Consider the following 19,257-nt stretch of genomic DNA (forward strand, 5'->3'; position numbering starts at 1 on the left):
AACTACATGATAGTACAACACTTGCATTAACAGTATAAACACTACACCAACAACAAAAGTTACTTTTAATGGATTGTGGGATGGGTAGTTCCTCGACTCCGGCCGAAAATTATGTCCACAGTCTTGTACCTTTGCCTTTTTTTCTGTTTAATAACGCCGTTTTTTAATTAAATGTACTATAGTCACGAGTGTTGGGGTAGCTGATTGTCTCGGTTCCAGTCACCAATCTCTTGATATACGGATTTTGTGAAACATCAAGGGAGGATTTGAATGGGCAAATGTACTTTCACTGTTGAGCTCTATAGACCATATGCCTACAACGGCCATGTTCCCGTGATGTCACTCTCAGTTTGGGAAGCCCAAATGTTGTTCTTATATCGCACTGTTGTGCTCCAGGTCTCAATCATGTTAACATTGTAAATCTGAGCTACTCTTTTTGTTTTAAAGCTTCCTGGTTGACAAGAAAGTATCCAGACAAATTGATCCTGAAAATCTGGAGACATAAAAAGCCATTTTAGGAGCATTTTGGCTCCTCGTGTTGAGCGTGATAACATGGCAACATGGCCGCCGTGGGAATAGCCTTTTCTCTATGGCAATATAGTCTGCTATGTATTAGCCATGTGATTGTTTGGTTGGAAAATTTGATTATTACCACTCCCATCTTTTTGATAAATAAGCACAAACATTAACCTTTTACGTTAGATTACGTTGTCTTAGCTAAGCTATTTTCGGCGGTGTGCGGTGACCTCCACAAGCATATCCCATTGCTGTTTTGTAATTTCAAACTTAGCCTTTTTCCAATGTATTTTGTAGGTTGTTTCAGGGCGCGGTCACACTGGCCATCCGTACCGTGCTGTACCCAAGCACGATTGCCCCCCCCGCAGCGCCATTCCCACGCTGGCCGGCGCGGCCCGCGGTCACACTACTCAGGACTATCCGTGCCTAAGCACGATTACCTCTTGTACATAACGTCTTAATTCAACACATACACGCTTTATGTTATTATGAAGCGTGCTCAGTTTACAAACAGGCGGACGAGAGAGAGAGCGAGAGAGAGAGAGACAAAGAGACGCGCAGTCGAGTCCGCGTCTGCACATCAGAGAACAACACAGAGCATGACAGCTCCTTTGTGTCTTATATTGTGTCATGTTAGTCAGATACAGACATGAAACTCTGGATTTCTCCATAATGAAGGCTGTCAGCGTTGTTTACCCGCGTGCTTGTGCTCGTGCATGAAGTGTACCATGCCGAAGCACACCTCTCCGAAGTGTGCCAAAGCCAAGGAAGTGTACCGTGCCTGAGCACGACATGGAGCGGTCACACTGGTCAAACGAACTGGACTTTAGCGTTGAAGCGTGCTTGGGCACGGTACGGATGGCCAGTGTGACCGTGCCCTTAGTGTTTTTAAGGGGCACTTAAAAAACGACTTAGGTAAAAAATAAAGAAAGTAGTTCTCACTTAATATCTTCACCTTTACACTTTCAGGCGGATGATGTGTTGCTAGCTAGCTGACCCAACTGATTAATCTGAAGTTAGCTCTTTGATACATTAACCTTTTTGAGTGAAAAGTAAAAAAACATAAAGTGGATGATGGACATCATTTTATGAAGTAGCCTCAAGATATATAAACTTGATAAAAAAGGTGTTTATTAGCAGCCTAATTTAAACCAGTATGATTTTGTATTTAATCTACAAAAGTAACGCATAGCCTAAAGGCTAACTCCTATCACAAAACGACGCCACTTGAGCTTAAAGTCCCTGTAAAGTAAAATCAGCAATACATCTTCAAGCATGCTAAATATGTTGCAAGAAGATAGCTTTAAACATGAAGGCATCATGTGAAAATAAACGCCACGTGTTTCCCATTAATGAATATGAATGATGAATGAATATTACCCGCTCTAAAACACATTTCCTCATCATGTCTGTTCTGCTTTAAATAACTTTCTTTTATTTTCATTAAAACTCAATTGTTTTGAAGTTATGCCAGCTAGTCTAGCTTGTGATGCTACAATACCGATCAGTTAACATAGCTCATTTCTTTTGATTGGACAGTGCTTGAGATGTCGCCTAGCAACCAATCTACACACAAGACAGATTGACCGATAATGTCTTAGCCTGAACATGCTGGTTGGTAATAATTTACAGCTTCTTAATGCACATTTCAACTTTTACTAAAGGCTACTTGAAGGCTAAAACGGAGCCTGTATGTTAATAAAAAAAAAAGTACGACTAATTAAATGTGAGGGTTCAAATATTCTTCTTTTTTTTTACCTACTGCAATTGCACTTTATAACGACTCTTTAAGTAAGGACAGAAGACATTTAAACTTTTAAACTTTAGCCTGAGTTGCATATATCATCAAACTGTATTGTGGGCTCATGTTTTTTTGTATGGGTGGGATATGTATATATGTGTTGTGTTGTGTGTTTGTATGTATATATGTGTTGTGTTGTGTGTTTGTATGTATGATGGCTGCTGGAACATCTACATTTCCCTGCTGGGATGAATAAAGTATATCTTATCTTTATCTTATCTTATTCAACGCGTAAATCTGTGTTTGTTTGCGACTAGAGAACTGTGACCTGCAGTCTGCCTTTTGAGAATTTACTGCCCTATTTGTCTCTGTGAATGTGGTCAATAGGCCTTTAATTGTTGGCAGCACACGCAGTGGATGACGGGGAAACTGGAGGACCCAGTTTGGCATTGCAGAGGGTCTTGGAAAGCGCTTTTATTGTGCACAGAGACTAAAGGGGAGCTTTGAGGAGAGGAGGAGGCGGCGCAGTGAAGTTGGAGCTGTGACCGCGTAGTAAAACCAACCCTCTCTCCATCCTCTCTCTCTCTTACTCTCCCTCCTCACCTCTCTTCCTCCAGTCGTGTGTGGGGAGATCTCTCTTGGAGCTGGAGAGGAGAGGTCGGACGTCTCTCTCCTCCAGCAGCAGCAGCAGCAGCCGGGTTTCTCTGCTTTCAGCCTTTTCTCCGCTTCATCATGGATCTGTGGACTAAAAGTGTCGCTGGGATTATCGCTCAGATCGCGCTGCTGCTTCTCTCCAGCTCTCACAGGACAACCGGAGAAGGTGAGCAGGCTGTGCGCTTTTTTTCAACTTTTCACTCCCTGGAGGAGACGGAGTGAGTCCGGGCAGCGCAGACCCCCGAGGGGCTGCTTTAACGGGGCTTCATCCCTGTGTCCTTCCTATGGGGATACCTGAAGAGCTTTGTTCTTGAACGATATCCATGCATGTGTATAGTTTACCTAATTTACTTAGCCTAATATTTTGATCTGGTAATGGCACATGAGTTTTTTTTTAATTTAGTTGGATTTTGCGCGTGTCCGTTGCGCATCAGTGCTCGGTTGTAAAATGGATTTAATGACAGTTAAATTTAACAATAACAGTAATATCGTTATCATAACTTAGCCTATGAGAGTGTTTTTAGAAGAACATGTCCTCTGCGCATTTCTAGAAGGCAACTTTTATGCAGGGTCTGTGCGTATGTCCGTTTTTTCCTCCTTATTTGAACGAGGTGTTTTCTGGTTTTTCTCCATTTGACCACGTTTCTTTTTCTGCAGAGAAATGATTTTTAAATTGTAACGCACAGAGCTGAATGTTTGGCAGGGAACAAGGTCCCAGCTGTGATGAGTCGACTATAGGCTGAAAGGAGCATTGTTGCCCACTATTGGTCGCCTAGTCATCCACTGCTCGTGTGCATAAAACAATGTGTTTTGTTTTTCTTTCTGGTTAATTTGGTGCTCAGAGCAGCATGATGAGCACCGGGGGGACTGAGCCACTTTGTACGCAGCAGCCAGAGTGTGAAGGTGCATGAGTGTGTGAGAGGAAGAAGGTTGTTTTTTGGGGGTTGGAGAATGGTTGGCTTTTGGGATTGAGCTGAGAGGCTGCTGGTTAGTTTATTTGGTTTCCGCAACAGGGGGAATAGTACATCTCCATTGCCTTACGTTGCACATGCAGTAGAGTCATTTTGGACAACATAGAGCAGTTTTCAGGGCTGAAGCTGTGTCAGTGTGTGAGTAAAGCGGGGCGTTGCTCTTATCCTTCACAACCTGAGAGAGACCAGTAGAGAGAGAGGAAAGGGAGGGAAATCCAAGAGGAGAGAAGCAGGTCGAGTGGAGGAGAGAGAGGGCGGTGATGTATGCCTCTGAGTAATCGAAACAGATGGTGAAAAAAAGTCATCCATCCCTCCACTGTTTTTCTCTGCTCTTCCACAACACAGTGATCTCTTCTCCTCCTGTTTCTTTCTTCTAATGCTCTACTCTTTCTTTGCTTTTTGTACCTATGCTGTTCAAGATGACATTAAATATGTGCCATACTGTTATCATCTTCTTCTTCCTTATCTACCTGGTTTCTTATCTGCATCCTTTACAGTTTCTAGTATGTCTTTCACTAATTCATATACCCCTTCTTACAAACCAGCTGTGCTGTCATTAAGCTCCTTATCTCAACATTAACTAAAGAATCAAACTTTCTAAAACTATTCTAGGAAATCCAAAGTAACTTTATATTTAAAAAAAAATGCTTATTTTGAAAGTAAATTATGTAAAACACATTTTCATTTAACAAGATGGGATTACCATCAAACATGAAGTCTGTGGTTTACATACTTTGATAAAAAAGCTTCTGTAGTGGGTCAGTTAACTTTGTCAACTTACAAATAAACGAAACTCAAAAATCAAACCGGTCGTCGGGCAAAGGGAAGGTTGGATTGTACACAGGATCCAAACTAATTGTCAGCGTCCAGACAGAAAAAATAGTTTGTTTTGTGTTGATGGAATATTTCAGTTTACGAAGAATGATTATTGGCATCACGTTCTCATGGAGTGATTATCTGAGATCCTCTTAAAAAAAAAACATACCGCACCTTCCCTGGTGACCGCCCATCCTGTTTCCTGCCTATCTATATCTCCACCTCTATCAAAATAAAAGCATGAATAAATACTGAAATATCCTAATTATTAGCACTAATAACAACAAATAAATAAACGATTAAGTGCAAATGATCTAATCATACAAAACGTTAAAGTTCCATCAAATTAAAATAGAGGGTAGAGCTGGATTTGAAAGTATTTAGAAATTACAATATTTAGCCACATGAACATCTTAAAAATACCTGATAGATCTGAAATTCTGCTCTTTCATGCTTCAGTGTAATGTTTAAACAGTTGGCTCTGAGAGAGAGACAATGAGAGGGACAGATGAGGACAGATGAGGACAATATGGTTTGTCCTATCTCACTTCTGTATTTTCACCAAAATAAAGATTTCCGCTCCCTATTCTGCTTTCTCTTCGCTCCCTCGTCTCTCTGCTTCTTTTCGTCTTCGCTTCCTGTTGTTTCCCGTCAGCTTCTTTCTTCATCTTTGTCCTCACGGCACATTTGCTCCGATTTCTTTCTTTAACCCGCTTGCCTTTATCTTTCTTTTTCTCCACCTGGATTACCGCTCACCTGCTGTAACTAAAAACTGTGAGCTGATTCTGTGTCACTCGCTCGTTCCTCTCCTTGTTCTCATCCCTTCATCTTCCTCTCTCTCTCTCTCTCTCTCTCTATTTGTTCTCTCTCTCTCCGGCTGAGTTCTCCTGTCTCACTGTAACTTTATTAATATTTTATTTGTGTATCAAACAAGGTAAGGTGCAGATGGAAGGTGGGTGGAGCTACATGAGATCACCTGGTTTAAAATATCTAAAAGAATAATTGAGATGTTATTACTCTAATCATTGCACCTGCAACACGCCCAACATAGGATTCATGATTATGAAAACGAGGTAATTAGCAAATGTCAGTGTTTACTATTTAAATGATGATAACTGTGTTTGGAGGATGATAACTATTTGATCACGGATTTAGTGAACAGGATTATCACTCTGGCCAGTAATGTGAAAAACAAGCTTCCAGTAAAAGCCATTTGTGGCATCAGTCTTTGATCAAATCCTCCTAACAGGAGTTTAATTAGATCCTTTTAATGCTGCTGATGATGTCAGGATTTGGTTAACAAGTCCTTAAATGCATCGTTTGTCATGTCCTCTGGAACGTCAAAATTATGTAAAAATGATTCCTTCAATTTGAGTCAACATTAAATATCTGCTCCTGACAAAAATAAAGAAACAAACTATAAGTACCTTTATAAGCCATGAGTAGAATAAGGTCAAAGTTAACTCTTTTAGGGGGTTTAACAGGTGCTAGTTTAGATTCTGATGTGTACGCAACCCAGTCTGAGAGAATAGTTGCATCTAACATTTTTAAATTGTTTCATAATCAGACATTATGTAATGATGTAACTACTACACTGAATGAATTGTAGCTTTTGTTCCACAGAAACGAGGGAGGGTTCATGTCTCTGTCCATTCACCATAATTCTGTCTTAATCCTCGTTTTTTTCTTGCTTGTTTTCCTTGAATTTTGTTTTGCTAAGTCTGTCATGTTGGTCGAAATGCTAAGCTTTAATGTAGGAGCCTATATATTCATGGAGAAAGCCTAAAAATGTATAACCTAAACATTAATGTAACTGATTTAGTATCAATTAAGAAAAAAATAAGAAAGAAAAAAAAAAAAGTTAGGTGGTCAAGGTATCAATAATAACATTCTTGAATGAGTGGGTTTGTAACTTCCCGGGCTTTTGCAGCCGGACTCAAGTGGGCACTTAAAGAACTTCAGTTTTTTGCGCTTCTGCACTGGCTTCATTTTGAGCATGGCCGGTTGCCATGTGGTGTATTTTTATACGGAATGATAACTCCAGCTTTACAAACGATCAATCAATCAGTCATTATTTGTGTAGCGCCAATTCACAACAAGTGTTATCTCGAGAAGCTTTACAAAAAGAGCACATGGGATAAGATGCAGGAAAGATTTCTCCTTTGTGTTCATCACGTTCCTGTTGTCCACACTTCCTTTCCGCTGAGGTGGAGGTCGGAGCAGGCCGTGCATGAATGAGGACGGTCGTGGTCGTGTGGACGACACAGTCCGATGGTGGAGGCTGGTCGTCAGGTGTTGGTTGGGACGCCACAGTCCGAGGGTAGTAACTTAAAATGTTCTATTAGTTAAGTCCTGATTGATGCAGGTTTTCAGTGTATCCAACTTCACAGGAGAGGTCGACCTATCAAACCTTTTCAACGACAGAAAAAAACAAATAGATGTGTATTTTTTCTCATTCTGTTCTCATATAGTAATGTCATGCATATCTTATATAAGTCTTATATTAGACTAATGTACCATTTTTCTTGTGGTGCAATCAATATTTTATCTTTAGCTTTGGTTTGTCTTTCTTTCCCTTGCTCTCTTTTCTCTCTCTCTCTGTATTTGTCTATCGCTCTCTTTATCTCGCCTGATCTGCCCCAGTAGCACACTCATCATGCACAGACCATAAACCACAGCAGCATAATACGTTTAGACTGCAGAGATGGAGGGATGCCAGCTGCAGGATTCAGGGCTGAGCTGCACATCTCCCTGCACACCCCTTCCAGGCAGTTCACTGTTCATTATGGGGGTGGCACTAAAATGACATCAGAGTACAAATACATATTTCCACAGCCACAAGTGGTGCCCTGATGACTTGTTAGCCGGAGCAGGAATCAATGTGTCACAAACGGTGAGATTCAAGGATGTCGGCGCGTGAAACGGCTGCCCTGCAGGGCCGTAAAGTCACTGTGCGTTTAATCGCCTTCCAATATAACAACATGAGACAGTCTCTGTGTGTTTAGCAGCTCAAAGGCTGGCAACCGAACCACTTATATGTAACAAAAATGTGCCTCTGAGCTGCCTCAAACTGCAATTTGCTATTTAAATGATTTGTGCGGCAGGTTACAGTCGGTGTAGAAGTGAAAAAAGGAGAGATGTTTTTACACTTCTTTTCTTTGATACATTCAAAGGATGACTCTGGTTAAGATTTGAAGGAGTCGTTGTACACTTCGAATGTGTGTTAGGATCTTTTTCTGTGTCTAGCAGATACTTTATTATGAGTGAGGTAAATTGAAGAATAAGCCTTTTAGCTGCAGGAAAAAACCATTAATCATTCAGCCTTCCCCGTCCAAATGTTGATGTGTCATTGAGCAAGACTAAACGTTCATTTGCCTCTAAAAAGTACAAGCACCTAACCAGGATAATACAATCTCCTGCAGTGTACACAAATATATTCTATTTCTTTTATAGCTTCCCCTCTTAAAGGTAACAATTTGAATCATCAGTCAAGAAGATCCTGAGTGGACTCACATTTTCTTGGTTGAATTTCTGCACTTTGTTTTTTGCAGCAATATCATCCAAAGAGCAATGTAGCAACAACAGTATGACAGGCTAAACTCAAAGTTGAGTTGCACCAATGACCCCTAAGTTTTTACCAAAAGCCAAATCATCCAAAACTGTGAATAGAGCAGGTCATGTCAAAAACACTTAAATGTAGGGCGTCAGAGTCTACTCTCTCTGATGTGTTGTACATTGTTACATTTGTCTCGCAACCTGTGTGTCATGATGGATGTCTACCCCCTGAATCTGAACCTGAACCTGCAACAAAGAGATGCTTCCTCTAACCTCTATGGTTTCTCTGATTACCTAAAATCCAAACATAGATTGCAAACTGAAATACTTCACCTGGCTAAATCACCTTTCAGAAGCGACAGTGACATGACTTTTAACACCTAAGAAAAAGGCGGCTGGAGATGCTTGATTGTGGAGTAAAAAAAACAAAGACAATGAATTACCTGATAAATGTCGATCTCGGACAGGCAGCATCTGTTGGTGTTGAAAAAATGAAGCCATTTAAAAGTGATGAAAAAACTGCAGTTCCTTCAGTGTCCACTTGAGGCTGGCTACCAAGACAAGGAATCCCCATTAAGCCCAACATTAAAAGACCATTTACATGTTTACAGCCTAGGACAAAAAGTATTTTGGTCTCTACATGTCATTTCTTTGTTTATGTTTAAAAACTGACAGAGGATTGGGGTTATATAAATCATCTGTTTTTATTATATTACAGCTAAGCGGTTTGTTTAATCGGCTCTATGGGCATGGCTGACGTTGTTGCCGTTTGCCAGGAGGCTAGGCTTCCACTCACTGATCTTAAACTGTCGGCTTTGTTGGTGTTGTTTTTGTCGTTTTGGAATATGCAAATAAGGTGACGTCAGTAAGGTCTTACTGGTCAAACACAAGACTCCTGACATACATGGACAGATTAACGGTTGCAACTAGTTTCCACAAGTAGCACTTACAAGTTTGCCCGCGTTGACTAAACCATCGACTACAGCACCACGGGGGATCTCATTACACTCATGGACTCTGCTAGGTCCTAGCACAGACCCAACACGGTACGGGCAAGGAAGTAGGGGACATGTGTGGTGGCTTCATCTGTAAGAATTATGAGTTGAACACACAGAGCTCCTTATTGAAAACCAAATCTGATCTGACTCGTCGTGGAAAGTCTGAGCTGTCCTTGGTGATGAAACATAGAGAGCACTCATGCAGTCTACCATTGTGGACATTATAAAAGTCTTCCCACTCACTCATTTTAAAAAGTGAAATGTAATCTTTCCTGTCCTTTCCTGTTACACTTCCTGCCTGATTAAGTACTCTCATTGTGCTTTTAAAACCAGCCTTGTGCCTCTGAATGTTTAAAAGAGAAGTTGACAGATACGACCTGAAGTGTGGCATTGAATCAAAATCACTGCGGAAAAAGTTTTGAGCAAACCTTCCCTGAACAACAACACCAACACCACTTGAAGTTTTCGTTCATTGCTCTTCGCTCGGAGCCGAGAGAAGCTGGCACTGTTTCTTCTTTCTTTACTGTTTATTGGTTTGCTGCTCGTCTCTAATTGTGCCCACAGAAAGTTGTGTTTTCTCATGACTTGTTTTGTTTAGATTTATTTCACACTTCCTCTGAGCACTGCAGTACTTTCTATGTTGCCCGTTTTTAATTACTGGATGTAATTAGCGTTGCTGTACAGGTAGCTGGAGTTTTCCTCTGACGCATTTAGAAATCCTCCTAGTCCTTTTATTAGTGTGTTTGTGTGGTTTTTGATTGGAACTGCTTCTGATGTTATAAACTCTGTAAGGTCCAAACACGACTGCCTTGAGGATTTTTGTTGTTGAGTTGTTTTGAAAAGTTTGTGTTAAGAAATGATTTCATTCTCTTCAATTACACCAGCAATCTACAATGGGAAAGATTATAGGTTCTGGAAATTAACATAACTCAGACTGACTGCCTGAAGTTGAATCTGATTGGTCAGATTTTGCTGATCGTCAAATGTCTTTTTTTCCCCACTCATTGATCCATATTCATTTGCAACATAAGATGTAAACCCTGTAATTTAACTTTTTGTCTTTTGGTTGATATATCAGAAATTATTTTTTTCCTGGCAGAGTTGATGGGGTTGAAGGCTAGACCAGTTGAGAACCACTGGTCTTGCCTCAGGGCCCAACACTAACTCCTTCACTCTTACCTTCTGATACTCAAATTGGTCTACTTATGGAAATGGTAAATGGACTCGAGCTTGTAAAGTTCTTTTCTCGTCTTCTGACTACTCAAAGTGCTTTTACACCGCATGTCACACCTACACATGTACACACATTCACACACTGATGGAAGCGACTGCTATGTAGTGAGAACATCAGAAATAACTAATCCATTCATACGCTGCTGATGAAGCAGTGGGACCAATACAGGGTTAAGTGTCTCGCCCAAGGACACATCGGACTTGTTGCTGCAGGAGCTGGGGATCCCCTCGACCTTCCGATTGAGAGACGACCAACTCCACCAACTGAGCCACAGATGCACAGACTTAAAGAATAAAGCACTTTTACTTTTTTGATTTAAAGCAGCTGGATGTTCAGTCCCTGTATTGACTATATATTCTGTATGTTGACCTTCATTTCAGTTTTTGTAAGCACTTAAAAAAGTAGAGATGGGGGCGCTTCAACTGAGAAAGCTAAACACAGAAACATAACTCTTGTTATTCCTCCAAGGGCTCGATGATCAAATTACCAAATTTTCCTTTAAATTCTCTCTTACAGATAAGAAAAGAACAGAATTGCTTATGTTACATCAAATCCATCATTGAACATAAATTGTACAAATGTTGAGTCAAAGGCCGTGCACTTCGTCTCCCAGAATGCCTCTGACAGATTAGTCTCAGCAGCTTGTTCTCTGGTGTACAGTTCCTGTGTGGGTGGATGGATTGACTGTGATGGAGTAATGAGCTTCCAGTGGAGACAAAGCGAGATTATAGAGGGCGAACATTGTCACAGCGGGCTGTCACAGCCGTTCAGAGTATAATAAGCCTTTTGAAGTGAAGAAATTGGTCTCCCACGTCTATTGTAATGAATTTCTCAGTATATGATTGCTGAATGTTGGTACAAAGTGGAGACTCTTAAAAGACGTTCATGCTGTTTAAATGTGCAGAGCTGCAAAAAAATGTGGCTTTAACTTTTCGTTGATCACTCAGTAATCCGTTTTTTACAGAATTATAATCGAAGAAACAAAGAGAATAAATAAATAGAACACAGAAACAATAATTAGGACATGGGGTGTCTTTCCAATCAGCTAGATCTAGAGGAGATAGAGGTGTGGCCTGCAGAGAGCGTGCACACCTGCAGGAAACAACTCTAGCTCCAATGGGTGAATTCCTACTGGTTGCCCCCCACTGTGTTTTCTCAGATCAGAATTGAAATTCTCAAAACTACTTGTTTCAATCTTCACATCATTGTGTCACTTGTGCACATCAAAAAAGCAGTTTCTCATTTCTTTGAACAAGTTGCAAATGCTTTGGTACATCCATGCAAATGATTATGTACAATTCTCTGCTGTTTCCGACATTATCAATTGCTTATGTCATGTTGATCAAAATGTATTATAATGGGTCTCTGTTGAATCGTCTCACCCCCCACAACATTTAGGCATTAGTTCATCGCATAAGTCTTTACATGCAAAATGGTTGAACAAGTTGTCATAATATGTCAAGCATATTTCTGTACATTTCCATTAGACTTTTTTTTCTAAATCTGTCCTGAATTGGTAAATTGCTCCCAGGTGAATCTTGACTTTCTCTAACAAAGGGAAATGTGTGAAGCATTAGATCAACCAGTTTTCTGAAATAGCTCAAAGATGCATCTCATGAACCATCAACTGGCAAGTATATATATAGCCGGAGCACAACACAATGTTACAATGTCTGACAATGGAAGGACAAGGAATTGGATGGGGTCAACAGCCAGAGAGAAGAGGAAGAGGAAGAGGAGTGAGGCTGCGTGGCGGAGGAGCTGGGAGGCAAAACAGAGGAAGAGGCAGGCCAAGGCCGAGGACATATGCGCGTTCCTGATGAGATAAGAGCCACACTTGTAGACCACGTTCTCAATCATGGGCTTACAATGTTCCGAGGCTGGTCGAAGGGTGCAGCCAAATGTTGGGAGAACAACTGGAAATACTGGAAAGTATGTGATCGCCAGCCACATACACAGATGACCCTTCTGGCTGCCATGGATGCAGCGTGTGATGACATCACAGCAGATGCCTGCAGAGGCTGGATAAGACACTCTAAAAGATTCTTTCCACGCTGCAAGAGAAGATATTCGTTGTGATGTGGATGAGAATTTGTGGCCCAACAGGCAGGAACGTCAGGAGGTGTAGGAAGACTGCACTGTAATTCCTACAGCACTGCATGTACAGTTTTCCCCTAAGGAGATTGTCCTATGTTCACATTTCTACTTTTGTTTTTTTGTTTTTTTCTTTGTGCTATGCAGTGCTGTCTTTTCCTTTCTGTATCGCAATGACATGTCAACAACCTGTCAACAAATTACAGTACAAACAGTAAAAGCGTAAATGTGAATCTCTTGCAATCAATCTCCCACACACACTAAGGTGTAACTTACAATTTACAATAACTGTCATCAGAACTTTAGCCATAGTTTATATCAGAACACCCCTCCAGAGTACACTGCTATATTGACAACATGACTAAGCAATTTGACTGTCTTATCCGTACACAGTGACACAAGGACTTGTCATTCTGATGGCACTGACATGTTCATTGACACAGATATTTACTTTTGAGAGATGAACTAAGGATTTTGAGCAAGAGACTGGCTTTTGCAGGTAATCCATGGTGTTTTGCTATTTGTACGAATTGTTTTGAGAAATGCACTTACTGTTTTGCAAATGTCGAGGATGATTCGAGAAATGTACCAAAGCGACTGAGAAAAACTGTAATACTGTTGGTCAGTGGTTACATAGCAACCTCAGTCAGTGTGTGAATGGAAATCTTTCCGTAGCCTTGCAGGTGCTTCCACATTGCTCTCTCTTTTCTGCCAGTGCACATAAAACCGTCAGTCAGTTAAATGGAGCAGTGACATTCAAGGATAGAGTTGTTGAAACAAAGGACATCACAAACTGAAACAAAACAGTCAAGTTGGAGGTCAGAATACCAACATTTGAATAGAGCTGCAGGAGAGCTTTAGAAACATACATGTGTTTTTCTGGAGGTTAGACCCTGTAATCAACTATTTTTGCATTACATAGATATTTAACATATATTTATATACAATTATTTTTAGTTCAGGCTGCACGGTGGTGCAGTGGTTGCCTCACAGCGAGGAGGTTCTTGTTTAAAATCTCTGTCTGACAGGAGCCTGTGTGGAGTTTGCATGTTCTCCCCGTGCATGTGTAGGTTCCCTTCACGTACTCCGGCTTCCTCCCACAGTCCAAAGACATGCTCGTTAGGTTAACGCGTGACTCTAAGTTGCCCGTAGGTGTGAATGTGAGTGTGGCTGGTTGTCTGTCTCTACATGTCAGCTCTGTGATTGACCGACTAAAAGTCCAGGGTGTACCCCGCCTCTCGCCCAATGACAGCTGGGATCAGCTCCAGCCCCCCCACAACCCTGAACGGGATGGGTGGATGGATGAATGGATGGATGGATGGATAGATAGATGGATGGATGGATGGATTGATGGATAGATAGATAGATGGATGGATGGATGGATTATTGATGGATAGATAGATGATGGATGGATAGATGGATGGATGGATGGATGGATGGATGGATGGATAGATTGATGGATAGATGGATGGGTGGATGGATGGATAGATGGATGGATGGATGGATGGTTTGATGGATGGATGGATAGATGGATGGATGGATGGATTTTTAGTTCAGCCTAAAACCAAGTACTTCCTCTGCAGGCCTGCACAGTTTGCACCAAACTGATCTCAGAGGAGAATAAAATAAAACAGTCAGGAAACATTTTATTCAATTCATCGATCTACACAGTGATGCCACGTTTATCAATAGACATTATTTCATGGTATCAACTTAAATTGGAGAGTTCAATACAGAGGTTACATTTGGCCCTGTACGATTCGTATAAGCATCCTAAGGCTAATGTAATTAAAGAGCTGCACATAGAAACTGTAGTTGTTATTGACTAAGGAGGATTCAGGACGGATCGATTGGGAGACGGCTTGCGTGCTCCCCGAGAGAAAGAAAGAAAGACGGAGATGAGAGAAAATGAAACTTTAATGGGGGAAATGGGTCACTGCAGCTGGGAAAGGAAAACAAATCAACACAGAGACAGAATCTAATGGATAAAAATGTAACAAGTCCAAAAGATACTCCTCACTCATCCGTCACTCGTGTATTACTTGTATAAGAAGAGGAAGGACTGTGGGGGGAAATGCTGTGTTGATTTTTGGGCTATTGCTGTCTTTATTGGACAGGACAGGTGAAGAGAGACAGGACATGTTGGGAGGAGAGAGTGAGGGAAGGCCCCAGGTTGGATTTGAACCCACGGCTGCTGCAAAGAGAACGATAATCTCTGTGCATTGGGCACAAGACTGAACCACTGGGCTATCCATGAATTGCAATTGAACATAATATTTTTGGAGAAAGAGCAGGGTCAGAAAAGCACTCAGTAGTGTTTAATGGTTGGGATACTTTTACAGGCTGAATTAAGGATGAATCGACAATAAGAGAAGCAGGAACCTCTTTGAAGTACAAGCCAATGAATAGACACTACAGATCAGTGTTTCTCAACTGGTGGGTCGGGAACCAAAAGTGGGGCCATTTTCAGTGGGTGGCAAATGCTGTCAAAAAGTCTATGAATCACTTTTTTTGAACAAGTTTGTTTCATTCAGTTTATTTGTTCTATCACGCTTGGTACCGCCTGAGGTCCAAACTGCACAATTTGTCTTTGAATAAATCTGATTGGTTATAAAAAATATAAGAAATTTGGGTCACGATTTTTCATGAAGGAGTAGTTGGTGGGTCCTGAACCACTGCTATAGATGATTGACAATGTGTAAAAAGCAATTACCGGTACTGTTTAGGGTTTTAGAGAAAAAAGACTCTTCAGAGCCAAATTAAAACCTTGATAGAAAAGCCCTTGGGACCTTTGGGGGTATCTGCCATTTAAAAGCCAAAAAACAAACAAAAAGAGCTACGACTCCCTGAATCTATTAAGGCGTCTTTTAGCTGTTCATTCCCCAAAGAGCCCACCTATAGCACGTCGCTCACTTCATAATCACCCACAGCGACTGCTCCTTCCACATTTTCATTTGCTTCAGCACTCAGCCGCTGCCAACAGGCAAGGTCTGGCTGAAGCAGTTCATCAGAGTGAATTAACAGAGCTCAAATAAGTCCAGAGAGATGTGATATTTGTGTTTCTTCACTCACAATAATTCAGCCTTTTGAGTAGTGGGACTTGGTTCCCTCTGTGGAGCTGCTTTTTATTCCTTTTTAATGAACGAGTCACTTTATATTCTGCTGAAGTCCTCGTATTGAGTTTTTGTCATTTTAAGAAGCAATAAGGCAAGACTAGTAGGGATGGGAGTCACCAGAGGAGGATACGATATTATAACGATACTTGAATCACGATACAATATTATTGTGATTTTAAACATTTTGCGATACAATATATTGGATTAAGCTTTTTTTAACTGTATATCATGTCCACAAAATTAAACTAAAACGAGAAATGTTTTGTCAAAAAAGAACAAAATTCTCAGTCTATTCGTCTCACTTCAGTCTCTTTTTATTTCTACCCAATGGGAGTCAAGCCCTCAGACTGATAAAAGTCAAACCCTGTGAAAGTCTGCATGCACCTCACAATCTGAACTGTTGGTATTCCAGTCTAATCGAACTTGGACATTAATTTTTAACAATGCAATTTGTTCAAAATGAATTGTGCAGCAATTAAAAAAAGAAGCATATTTGCTATTGAAATTTAAAAAAATATCGATACTTGCCGGCCATGAATCGTATGATATCATCACACAAAATATCACAATACTATGCTGAATCGATTTTTCCTCCCACCTCTAAAAACCAGATACTGAAATATCACTTTTTTTTGTCGTATTTCTCTCCTATAGGCTTTTCCTGTGAAATAGATGTGCAAAAAACTTTTTCTACAGTAGAACACAGTCAGATATCTGAAAAATAATTATATTTAAATTAAACCCCAATATTCAAATTGGCCTTTTCCCAAAGTATTCTTTCTTTCTCTCTCCGTCTTGCCCCACAGGGATTTTTTTTTATCTCCCCTCTGCGTCGATTTAGAACTACTAGAGTGTGTGTAATAATCACAGCCCTAATGACAGATAATCTGAAGAACACTAAATGACGTTAATCCTCGTCTAATGACAGATAATACCGCCACACTCCTGCTGTGTGTTTGTGTGCTGATCCCTGGTGCTTTGAAATGATGTTGAATCTCTGGTTCCAATGAGTCACCCGCGTTCCCACTGAGGCCTTCGGCTTGACATTCTTCGACCAATAACATCTGAACTTCAGGAGTCAGGAGTCGAGTCCTGCCTGAAGGCCGTATTTGAGAAGCTGTTTTTCAGTCATAATCTGTTGAGGAAGTAGAGAGGTGATAATCATTGATATTCATTCAGTTTCTTCCCTGCGGTGCTGTGAAAAAGCCTCAACATGATTGACTGATAACCGTATTTACTCTGCCTTGACCTTGGCTACCAGTGTCTCAGCTAATTAGTCTATAAAATCTGCATGGTGTGGTTATTCACGTTCCTCGTTTTTGAAGGAAAGCTTTGATTATTCAGCTGCTGCAGGCTGTGGAGGGATTTAATATGAGTTACAGTAAATTATTGAGATGCTGGAGGCTGAACGGCAAATTTAAAGATGTTATTACTCACCCCAATGAATGCTGTTGGAGTGCCTGAAGAAACAGTTGGTTATTTAAGCAGTGGAGGCTCCGGGAGGGGATATTAGAAGTGTTTGATTAAATCTCTGAGCTCATGAAGTGTCGCTCACATGTTCCAGGATTAATGTGGGAAAGAGTAAACCAGAGCTTATATCAGGTGTTCCTCTTGGAAATATATTGCTTTTTCAGTGAGCTGGTTGTTTACAATGTTTCATTTGGTGTGATTATGGAGACATAAGTGAGAGGAACGCTACAGGAAGATTCAGGACTAGTAGCTGAGGATCTCATGTACGTCCCTCCTGCCTAGATACTTGATTTTTTGGGGCGGCAGTAGCTCACAGTAGGACTTGGGTTGGGAACCGGAAGGACCATAATATGGAAGTTGGTCTGGTAGCTGGAGAGGTGCAAGGGCACTTTCCCAAGCACTGCTGAGGTGCCGAGGCACCAAACCCCAACCGCTCTGGTGTGCTCCCAGTGTGTAGCAGCCTCACTCTGACATCTCTGCACTAATGCATGTCCACAGGTCCTGTTTGTGCATGTGTGTGTGATTCAGGCCCGTGTGTGTGAGAAGCATGTCTCTAAAATAACAGAGTGTAAAACCAGAATTTCCCTCAGGGATTAATAAAGGATGTAAAATAAAGTAAAAATAAAAAAAGAGATACTTTCTAGTGTTGTATAAACGCTAAGATGTACACGGCTTTGGACAAGCATCAAAAGCAAAATGAAACTGTAACATCGGAAATCACTTTCATATTTCTTGTAGTTGTTATTGACGGAAACGTGCACAGGCAAAGTGGAGCTATGAATGGGATCCAGTAAAGTCAAGGACATACGTGGCTGTAATGAATGAAGAGTCATTAAACCAAGAACAGGTACAGCAGCTATCATACGATACACAAAATCTGCCTCACACGTCCTTTTTCTCACATCTTACTACAGCAGCTTGTCTCTGTTTGTATCCTTGCTGGTCTCGGAGAGCCTCGTCATAGTGTAAGGTGTACGTAGAGGGCAAAGGTATAGGAATCAGGTCTTAATGTGTTGCTGTGTGTGTGTGGGGGTCCTCATAGCGCTTTTGAGCTCAGCTTCACAAGATACGCTTAATTTGATCAGTATAGCTCAGGGAATGTTGATTTTGATGTTATTTCATATAGCTAAGCTTTAGCTCAAAGTACAGTTGTTTCATCTGATTTTGTCTGAGTCACTACTACTAACAGTATTTTTACATTGAAACAACACTTTGAGTTAAAAAATGTAGTCAGAACATGCAAGTGTCACTTTATGTCTCACGAACGTGTTTTCTGTCAATGGTAGATTGTGTTTTATTTATATTGAGGACCGCTGGAGGACTGTCTCTCCATTTCTGTAAAAGGACCTGTTGGACTGCTGTGTTCCTCCGAAGGTGACCTCGGAACAAGCCTGGCTCCTTAAAAAAAAAAAAAAATGAAGCCATTTATCACATGGCGCCGTCTAGATTGAGGATGACTTGTTGTCTCTTCAAATATCAGTTTTCATCTGCTAAGGTTATGATCCTCCTTCACCGCGGCTCAGTGGACTCCAGCGATGAACGGATTTCACACTTACAACTCTATTTGCAGCAGCAGACACATTAGTTATGACCCGTCGTAATTGGATATTTTACCGGGGACATTAAACTTACCCACTGTAACTGCATTAGTTATCAAGGTCAGCGTGCTCCTCCTGTCTCTGTCACAGCCGCCGCTGACTGCAGACAGTGTTTTTAACACAGAGGAATGTCTGTGCTGCAAATACAATATATTAAGAAGAATGACACATCGACGGGATAATCAAAACGTCAGCTATACTGTAAGTCTAACAGAAAGCTGCTCAAGCATTTATAATGTAAGTTAAAGTGAACAGGACGAGCTGTGATTCTATCAACCTGGACAATCTTGAGTGTGTTCATATCACACCGTCAGTTAGATCGCTTTTATGCAAAGGTGAAACCTCGGTCTGAAGGTGGAGCTACAGGAAAACTCTGCAGGTTTTATCAACATCAGAGAGAAGGATCTCTGGGCGATCCTTTAGAGTGTCGTGGAAGTGAGAAGTGTCCAATGCGCACAGCTTATCCACAGGGGTACCTCAAGGGTCAGTGCTTG

At 41.0% G+C, this 19,257-nt stretch overlaps 1 protein-coding gene across 2 annotated transcripts in view; it reads left to right on the top strand.

The window, feature by feature from the left end:
• The first annotated feature begins 2,866 nt into the window (after positions 1 to 2,866).
• LOC132979539 (contactin-associated protein-like 4) overlaps positions 2,867 to 19,257 on the top strand; it is a 340,781-nt gene continuing 324,390 nt past the window's right edge. For both annotated transcript variants that reach the window (XR_009674058.1, XM_061045430.1), the window contains exon 1: positions 2,867 to 3,077. Coding sequence is in view for 1 of the 2 variants with exons in the window: in XM_061045430.1 (XP_060901413.1) it covers positions 2,990 to 3,077 (88 nt within the window). In the remaining variant the exon portion in view is untranslated. The remainder of the gene's footprint in view (positions 3,078 to 19,257) is intronic.

The sequence above is a fragment of the Labrus mixtus genome, chromosome 8 (assembly GCF_963584025.1).
Source record: "Labrus mixtus chromosome 8, fLabMix1.1, whole genome shotgun sequence".
NCBI lineage: Eukaryota > Metazoa > Chordata > Actinopteri > Labriformes > Labridae > Labrus > Labrus mixtus.